We start from the raw sequence: 10,373 nt of genomic DNA on the forward strand, positions 1-10,373 counted from the left end.
TATGTTGCATAGGTTCACAGGCAATATATAAAATGTTACTAGACTAGTGTCACCATACAAATAAGTTTTGAGAGTGATACAAACACATGTTTTACAATAAGCATATAGATGAACCATTTCTAACCACAACCAAAGAATGTTTCAAAGTCTAATCCTTAGCAAATTTGAAACCCCAAGTATGCAAATATGCATTATTATAGACTATAGGGTTAATGAAATAGCCTGCAGCAGACTTAATTGATAATGATGAAACTGAAGCAACACTAATTTATAATTAAAAAGCAAGGACCACAGCAATGGAAAATCACTAACAACTCAAACAACACTCAAGATCCACTGATAACAAATTATCCTTCCCCAAATTGCATGAGTTCTAATTATTTGCATGCAGGCACTTTGCAATGTTTCCCAGAGCCAGCAGCCAGTTTTCTTAGCAGAATACTGAATTAAGGAAGCTCAGTAAACCTTAGTTACATGTCATTGGATAGAATGATAACTCAGCCAGTATATTAATAAGTAGCTTGTGTTCATATACAAAATGAATGTACATAAAATCTTAAATCATTTGCCCAAAAGAACAACAACAACAAGAAAACAAAAAACCTTGGGTTTCAAGATAAATTTATAATCTGCTAGTGGACTGCAGACTAGATTTTGAGAACTTTAATAAATAAAGGGTTTTACATAGGCATCATTATGCTGTCTGATGCTTTCCTCTGTTTTATTACATTTACAGATTACTCTTTCTGCTTAGCCTTAATCTAAAGTTAAGTTAATTGACTTTTAGCTAAGATTCAAATGATACCTCTGCTTAGGCCACTGGCTTCATAATACAAATGTTCTCTGTTCATCAGACCCCCTAGTGACAGTAGTTCACTACATATAAAAGGCTCAGAGACACACAGCATTTTAACATGTTGAATTTAATTCAAAATAGGACACATCCGTGGGCATAATTTTAAAGCAGGCCAAAACAAAACAGATCTGCGTTGAGATTCCCCTTTTGGCCCTACTGCCTTCACCTCTCTCCACTGTGCTCGCATAAATTCATTAAGAATCATAAAATGTTGGAGCCGGAGATAATCTTGTCTGAGGTCACCCACTGACAGCTTGCAAGTGGGATATAGCCCGGAGTCAAGTTTTGTTTGGTTCACTTGACATTTAAAAGATAAAGAACTTACACATAAAATTCTAGGTTTCTGACTTGCCTTGAAATACTGGATGATCTGGTCACATTGAGCCCATCTGAGGTGTGGCGAAGTCTATGCTATGCCCTCTAGATGTGCCTCTGCTCTTAAGCTGCCACAGTTCTCAGCATTCTGTAATATCTGGCTTCCAGGCTGATCCAATTATTTTTGTTAACTACCTGGTTTGTGAAGCTATTTGCCTTCTCCATCTATGAAATCATCCAGAAAGTTTTCAAATAGCTTTAGCAGAAGGCTTTTTAAATATACAAAGGTGATTTTGTACTGCTTCTTGCTCTATCAAATGGATAAAGGCAATGAATCAGTTCCTTGAGCCGCTTAAAGCTTCCTTATTTGGCAGGATATACTTTACTATTTGTGGAATGCATGGATCGCCTCCTCCGAGTTGCTAGGAGCAATATTAAAACAGTTGATTCCTTCCAACCTTCTAATCTGGAGCCTTGCAATTGGTAACGTAAGTGAGATGCTGAAAGCTCCAGTGTCCCACTCCTACTCTGGCTCTTTCTTCAACACCATTAGGGATAAGAGAAGGTGTCAAGTGATGCTTTCCCACCAATATGTGCATTTTTAAAGGATATAAAACTCTTGCCTAGTTGCTCAGCAAATATTGATTAAATACCTACACAGTATTTATTCCAGGGATAGGATGGACTGCTGGCCTGCTGTCAATTTCAGGAGCATTGAAATCCTTTCCCCCACCACCACCCCCACCCCACCACTGTGCAGCAATTCATCTAAATCTGGAAGCTGACATTTATTCACTTCAAAGCATATGACTCAAGAGGTCCATTCTTCATCCACATAAGTGGGAAATCAGAAAACCCCTTTAAGATATACACAGACTCAGCTTGTATTTAGTCTTAGATATAAAGGAGGCACATCTACAAGTGAAGGTCTAGTTAAGGGCATGGTAAGGTAAACACAGGTAATTCCATCAACAGAAGATGGCCTTTGCTGAGGATGTAGAAAGTCTTCCTCCCTTTTAGACTGAGGGGAAAGCTTGATTGGATTCCTGCCCTGCAAGGGGAAAGGATATGCTTAACCAGTAGGCAGATCACTCTGATGTCTATCTATCTTCTGAGAGAAAGTTGCTGTGATATATCATTTTTCTTTTCTTTCTCTGGACATTTATTATATAAATTTGGGGAAAGAGAAAGAAATAGAGGGCCAAGAAGATTCCCTAAATACTTTGAGGACATTATCTTTGGGAATCCAATTAGTTTATACAAATTGTTAGCAAAATAACTCTTCTTCTATTTATCCCAAATAAACAATAAACTGCCGGTCTGGTGTTATTTTTTTCCTTCTGCAAAGATAAAGTGAATATTTTTTCTTGATTTCAAAACATTTGAAAGCAAAAGACCTTTTCCTATTTGCCAAGTGAAGTTTCCTTTTCAGATCCTCAAGAGCACACCTATATTTTCTAATCTATAGGAAAAAATAAAAACTCATTCTGTGACTGAAAACCTTAGGGATTTGATTTTTCACTACATCTATAAGTATGTTCTTTGGACCATTTTGATTACTGTACTATAATATTAGTGTTACCCACTTAATCATGTCTGACTCTTTGCGACACCATGGACTGGTAGCCCACCAGGCCCCTCTGTCCATGGAATTCTCCGGGCAAGAATACTGGAGTGGGTAGCCATTCCCTTCTCAGGGGATCAATCCAGGAATCAAACCCTGGTCCTGCATTGCAGGCAGATTCTTTACCATCTGAGCCACGGCTTTTGATTAATGTCAAATATTGATTAGAGTCAAATATCTACTCAAAGATACTGCACAGAAACACACACATACATGCATATGTTACAATGACAATTTATTGTTTATAACACTCTCCATTACAAACACACATATAGACACACATGTACCCAACCATATACACACAAACACTCACACATAAGTAGGAAAAAATGAAGGAGAGTTTGATTCCACCAGAACAGTCATTACCTCTTTCTTTAGTAATCTAACATATATTTTCTGAGTACCTACTATATACCAAGTTCCTTACTAGAAATGAAAGATAAAAAGGTGAATGCTACATGATTCCAGGATTAACTTGGCCTATACATCTCAATGCATGAGATATGAGTAGGCACTGCAGATGTTTTCCAAATTAAAAAAAAAGAAAAAGTCTGGAAAATTTTAAACACAATCAGGACTCCCATCTGCAAACCTTTTCAGAAATTTCATACATTCACATACACTGCAAATCTCCAAGAGAAAGACACACCATACAGTGAGTGTTTCCTCAGCAGTTAATAGTTTTTCTCCAAAGAGCATCTTGAGGAGCCGGTGGTTTTGAACTGGGAAATGCTAATCTGAGTATTTTATTGGATTAAGGCTCTTAGAAGGAAAAGGGCCTAATGATACTTGTGCAACCTACATTTGCTTCTTTTTCCTTAAACTGGGAAGGAACACTGATGCATTTCTGATTTAATCATTGAATTCTCTATAGCTAATATTTTAAGCTTTTCATTAAAATCATTACATACCCATCCTAGAAATGAATTTGAAAATTCTTCAAAATTAAAGGAAATAAAAAGTCAAGTCAATCCAATCCTCCCATCAGGTTTAACTAACAGTGCATAAAGAATGTTTTTATTTTTTCTGATATTTTTTATGCATGTACAGATAAATATTTTCTCCAAGCTATTTGACTCCTATGGACAGAGGAGCCTGGCAGGCTATGGTCCATGGGTTTGCAAAGAGTCAGACATGACTGACGTGACTAAGCATGCACACACATCCCTTTTGATATAGATGGAAATTTCCTTTAATTTTTTGTCATCAAAATTACTGTTTCAGTGACTAAACCTTAAACATACATCTTTTTAAACCTGTCCAATCATTTTCTTAGGATAAGCATCTAGAAATGGAATTGTGTCAGGACTTTCACATTTTATATTTTGGAAAACACTGCAGATTGTTGTTGTTGTTGTTGTTTTAATGATGTACCAATTTTTATACCCAAGCTTTGAAATTTTTACACAGAGTTCAAAATTGGAAGATTTTAAAAAGCAGTTTTCATTTTAAATGAACTTTAAAGAGATGAACAACTGAAGACTACTGTTCATTAATGCCAGTTCTAAATATCTGTATGCACTGCTGTATAAAATTGAGGCCATAGGCTTGAGGTCATAAGTAACAATACTTACATTGCATTGTACTAATTCTCTTATAAATTCACGGGGATGTCAGAAAATCTTTATTTGCATCTTTATGTGATTTTGATTTTGAAAAGAAAGTATGAAAGTGAAAGTTTTAGTCACTCAGTCATGTCCAACTCTTTGCGACCCCATGGACTGCTGAAGGAGGAAGCTCTTTCCTGCTGGAGAGGAGCCTGTTAGGCTCTTCCATCCATGGAATTCTCCAAGCGAGAATACTGGAGTGGGAAGCCATTCCCTCCTCCAGGGAATCTTCTCGACCCAGGGATTGAACCTGGGTCCCTTGCATTGCAGGCAGATTCCTTATCATCTGAGCCACCATCAAATGCTCATGCTTGCACTTTGATTCTGGGATGAGGTCAATATCATCAATCACATGATCGACAGATTATCACCAGCACCAGTTACACCAAATAACAACCTGTCTGCTCCAATCCTTAGGCCAATTCACTACACTTAGCAATCTAGAATTGGTACACATTCTAAATATCCAATATACAATCACTCTTGTTTTCACTATTTCTTTTATACTACAATCATAAAACAATCCTTTATTGTAAGGAAACTTGGTATTCTAACACATATTCCCTAAGCAGCTTTCAATAAAGTAATATATAACAGTAAGGTAAAAATAGGTGTAAGGTATACAAGAATACTTTCCAATCTTTACAAAAACACTCACTTTAAAATGGATGGTGATGTTCAGTATGTAATAATTAAGTCACAAACAAATACCTCTAAGTACAGTTTGCTTTATAAAGCTTTAAATCAAGCCAAGTATAAGTTACACAGACAATTCTATTCAGAGTCATCTTTTTATACTTCCATACACCCTTGTCAATAAAATAGCAGTGACGTGAGAATAAATGATTCATAAGGCATTTACAACTTCTTGTCTCATGTAATTTATCTTTATAATTTTAAATTGCTAAAGAATCCCAAAGATCTTTTCTCACTAAAGTATTTTGAAATCATCCATATTTTATTAAGTTTCAAGGACAACCCCTCACACTCATACCCATATACCCTCACACTTGAAATTAAGTAACCATTAAAATTGCTGTCATAATCTTATACCTATAAGGGGAAAAAATACTCCTATATCAGAAAGTTATGTTTAGCAAACCACTCATCTTTTTTTACCTGTCACACAATAACTGGTGATTAAAAAGAGTTGAAGCTGTCTATTTTAACTTCTCTAAACAATGGAATACCACTCTGAGTTTTCATTGTTCAGTCTGTCTTTTTTAAATTAAATGTCCTTTTTCTAGCATTACTGTACATATTTTTTAAAAAGGCATGAGTATCCTTCAAGTTATTACACTAATTTCTTACATCATTTCCAAAATAAAAAACTTGATTTAGCCAAATATTAAATTATTGATATTACAAATCTGTTCATCTCTAGCACATTATTTTGTGTAATTTTAAAATTCACTTTCATTTGATTGACTGTTTTAATCTTCCTTAACTAGTGAGTCACTGAAAACAAATGGTGCATTCCTAACACTATAAATATGAAAAATAGGAAGCACTTTGGGACTGCAGGGGAATACATTCAACTCAGTCCGTTTTCTAGTTAACATATTCTCATTCTGTTTGTGTAGAAACCCACAGCATTGAAAAGACAGATCACAAATTCATGACCTCACAGAAACAAGGCCCTGAGACTATGTGCTGACAGCAGAAATTGGCCCAAATCTCTAACCATTTCCCGTAAAGGACTCGGCTGGCTAGTGCCATCCAGGTACGGCACAGTCAGAATGAAGGGAACATCCAGTTTCACTCATCTGTCAGTGGAGTGGATTATTTCTCGAGAGACTGAGATTGGCTGCTTGGGATCAGAGCACCATCCATCTTACAGTGTAGGGGATGATGGTAAAGCTGCCTATAAGAGCCTGGAGAGAGGGAGACCAGCCATTCTTAAGCAGGTGAGGAGGCAACTGTTAAGCCTTCACTCCATCCAGGGCTCTGAGTGAAAGATGTGTCATTCTTCACATTTCCCAGATACTTGATATGCACATGGTGTCTGCCAGCTCCTACTTTATGAAAGAGGCGATTTTTCAAGCTTAGGCAAATGTGGCAAAGCTCAGGGTCTGCTGGTGTCTCATTTTTTCTCATCATGTCACTTGTTTTAACCGATTTGAGAAAATGAGATTATGTTTTTCCTTTTTGCTCATTTATCCAGCTATTTATTTATTTATTTGCTCACTGAAGGAGGGGATTGTCACAGATAACTGGTCCTGATTTCTCTCTTGTTTTCATACACATTTCATTAGTGTCCCTGAAGATTTAAGACCCATGAAGGGAAATATCACAACTCTCATCACAGGAAGCATACATTTTCCCTTAAAATCAAGACCAAAGATTGCATTAAAGGAGATTGTATTTCTGACTGAAATAATGTAGAATATTGCTGTGTCCAAGATCTATGACTTTAATCTTTGCAGCTATTGTTGAAAACCCAAGGAAGTTGAATAAACCTAATACATAGAAACATTGGACTTTAGTTTAATATTATTTTCATCTTTCTGCATCTAGAAGGGAGTATTTATAGTTTCTTCATTTCATCAATGAATCTGAAATAGGTCTCAAATGTATAAGTACTTGGGGTGAAATTGGTTTCAGTGCTGCAGTTTCTTGGAGTATTAGAAGTACAGATGAACCATGAACTGACGATAATAAGCAATTACTAAGAGTAAACAATGAAAATAAATACTGAGTTTAATTGCAGAGAGAACCTATGATGTGTTTCCCATTTTAAAATTACTGTATTTTGATAACAAGCCCCACAAAGACATGTTTACTTGTTACATAGCCACAACCCTTCACCAAAAAAAAAAAAACTAATATATTAATCAATTAATTGAGAGACAGTCTATGTGAAAACTCATTGCAAACCGTGCCATATTTCTTGACTGTATGCATAGGGCACAAAATAAGACAGGTGGCATTTGGTAGTATATTCTAGCCAGGTATCACATTGTTAAATTAACAGCAGGAGAAAAACAATATTGTTATCAGTAAGGATAATTAGTTGTGTGAACAGTAAGACATCACTAATTCAACATCTATGACGTGCACGTTTGTAGTCTATTAAGTGGTGAAAGTGTGTTAGTTGCTCAGTCGTATCTGACTCTTTGTGACCTCACTGACTGCAACCCACCAGGCGCTCTGCCCGTGAAATTCTCTAGGCAAGAATACTGGAGTGGGTACCCATTCTCTTCTCCAGGGTATCTTCCCAACTCATGAGTCCAACCCTGGTCTCCTGCATTACAGGTGGATTCTTTACCATCTGAGCCACCAGGGAAGCCCCAGGATGTCAGTAATTCCTGATATTTCTGAAGAGTTTTATAGTTTATAAAGTACTTTTCTGAAGATTATTTTATTTACACCCCCACAATATCCCTAAATGAGAAATTGGGCCCAGAGAAGAAACGTGACTTGCCCAGGGTCATGTCACTAATGCTAAGTGACAGATGCAAAGACTCAGACATGACTGAGAGCACCTGTGAGCTGAGCACTTAGCGCACACGCGCGTGCACACTCACGTGCACATGCACATGTACTGATGTTTTGGCCTGAGTTCTGTCATCCCCACACTTCACCCCTCACTAGTTCTGCCATAGACACCTTTCAGAATGCACCTCAAATGAGTGACATAACTGGAAAGTTTTCTGGAATTGTATGAAGGTTCTCACAAAGCTTCAAAAAGGTTACATGGTAAGATTGTTCTCTGCACTTTGAGGCATTATTTCCTCTTTGGGAAACAGACTCTAGAGATGGAATCAGACCGAAGTCTCCAATGACAGATATTAGCTGTGTGAACTTAAGTCACCCAGACCCTCAAAACTTCAGTCTCCTGAGCAACACGGAGGGAAATCACACCTACCTGAATAAGAATTAAGCCAAGCAACGTGAATTAACCTTCAGATTCTGTCTAAAACACTCACATGTGCTGTTTCTGTTATGCATGCTTATCGTTAAGTATTATCATGACTAGAAATTTCTCATGTTATTTGTATGACTGTGTAACAACTCAAAGACGTTTTTTTGCCAGAACAGATTGGTCATCTACTGATTGGAGGTAACCTGGGGATTCCAAGACCCACGTTTGTTTTTCCTCCAGCTCCGCACTGATGTCTCGGACTCTGGCAGTGGTAGATCCAGTCTCACAACACACGCGGAGCAGAAATACCAGCGCGCAGCATCCGCAAAGCCGTCTCCATACCCACCTGCGGGGGCACCAACGCCCCCTCGCCGTCCCTCCCGGACCCAGGGCGTGGAGAAAGGGCAACTGGAGCCCAGAGGCAACCCGAGGCCTCTGCCCCAAGCTAAGGCCCCGCCAAACCCCTCCTCTCGGGCGGCCCAAGTTGCAGCATTCAGCAGGCTGGCGCGCTCGCCCCGCAGCCGGCACGGGAGAACCTGGGCGGCAACAGCGCTCTTTCGATCCCGCCCCCAGCCAGGAAGCAGGGCCCCGGAAAGCAGCAAGCAGCGCCCTGGGAGGCGTTGCTGGAAATGAGTGGCGAAGAGCCCAGGATGGGTGCCCAGGCCGGCTGCAGAGGCAGAAAAAGGCAAAGACATAGACGCTGGACCACGCAGCTGCAGGAAGCCGGGCGGATGGGAAAAAGCTAGAGAGGGATTTGGAAGGGAAGGAGTGTGTGTGGAAAGCGGGCAGCGCTAGAGAACTAAGGATCCGGAGCTTGAGCGCGCAACTGGTCCCCAGAGCCCGGACCTGGCTATCGGGTGGGAGGGGGAGGGGGAGGGGTTCGCTGAAGGTGGAGGAATAAGTTCAAGGGCTGAAGCTAAGCAGAAAATGGAAGGCACCTTTCCGAGAACCAGGATGGGTGAGGACAGTCGAGCTGAGGGAACAGTAATGAGAAAGCTGGAGCGGCAAAGAAGGAGAGAAAAACACAGATTGAAGAGTGAGACCATGGAAGGGTGAGAAATATATTCTGAAAAGAAAAACGAAGAAAGTAAAATGCATCTGGAACTTAAAATTCGGTATGGGGGTGGGGGGAGTCACGCTAGAGAGAACTTGTCCCCGATACTGCCAAGAGAGATAGGAAAAAAATAAAAGAAAAAAAAGCACCAAGCGTACCGGAAGAACAGAAAGTGAAGGAGGGGAGAAAAGAGAGGAGACAAACCAGACAAGAAATAGTAAGTTGCTGTTTAATTTCTTTTTCATTGACAAACTACTTCCAAAGTTAATTTTGACACTAGCATGCGCACAAAATCCTTAGCCACATACACATCAAAATTATGGTATCTATGCTACAGACAAATGCAGCCCAGGATCATGAACACACTTTCTAGATTGCAAATATCGTATTTTGCCTCTTTAAAAAATTTTCAAGTCTTGAAAGTTATCCCACCTTTTGCAGAACATTTCACTATTGGCCAAGGTATCCACAAACAAGAGACTACTTTTTGCACCAAGGGATGGTGGGACTCCTAGACAGAATCACGTTTTCCGAACAGTTATTGGAAATACATCCATGGCATTTTAGTATCCCCCACTCTCTCCATAGCATCCAGCCAACAGTAAGTCTTGGAATTCCGAGGCAAGCTGCCCACACTGTAGCACTTTCTGTCACTTGCCTTCAACCATCTGTTAGAGGATCCCAGTGAGGCTGGAGATTGGAGGCTACTGTGGAGCCAGCCTCCAACTTACCTGGTCGGTGCAGGTGATGCTGCTGGAAAGTGTGCTGAAGGGATCCATGGCAGAGCAGCACCGCGCAAGCACTTATCCACAAATACAGGACCCAGGACATCGCAGAGACCATTGCCATTCTCTAAGAGAACATTAGAAAGGAAGAATTACCCCCGGCTTTAAGCCCCCAGCTGTCAGTCCCACTGATGAGAGAAGGGGGGTCTCAGACGTCATGTCCCTTTGCTACTTTGCTGGCTAGAATTAATGACCCGACAGAGGTCATGGCATGAAGTGGGATTGAGAGAAATCACTCTCCACGAGATCATGAATCCATTTTTGAAA

At 39.6% G+C, this 10,373-nt stretch overlaps 1 protein-coding gene across 1 annotated transcript in view; it reads right to left on the bottom strand.

Annotated features, from left to right (window-relative positions):
- Positions 1–10,170, bottom strand: part of TAFA1 (TAFA chemokine like family member 1) — a 513,193-nt gene extending 503,023 nt beyond the window's left edge. Inside the window, exon 1 of the mRNA XM_065935291.1 lies at positions 10,053–10,170. Within this exon, the coding sequence (XP_065791363.1) occupies positions 10,053–10,170 (118 nt within the window). The remainder of the gene's footprint in view (positions 1–10,052) is intronic.
- Between the last annotated feature and the right edge of the window lie 203 nt (positions 10,171–10,373).

The sequence above is a fragment of the Muntiacus reevesi genome, chromosome 4 (assembly GCF_963930625.1).
Source record: "Muntiacus reevesi chromosome 4, mMunRee1.1, whole genome shotgun sequence".
Lineage (NCBI taxonomy): Eukaryota > Metazoa > Chordata > Mammalia > Artiodactyla > Cervidae > Muntiacus > Muntiacus reevesi.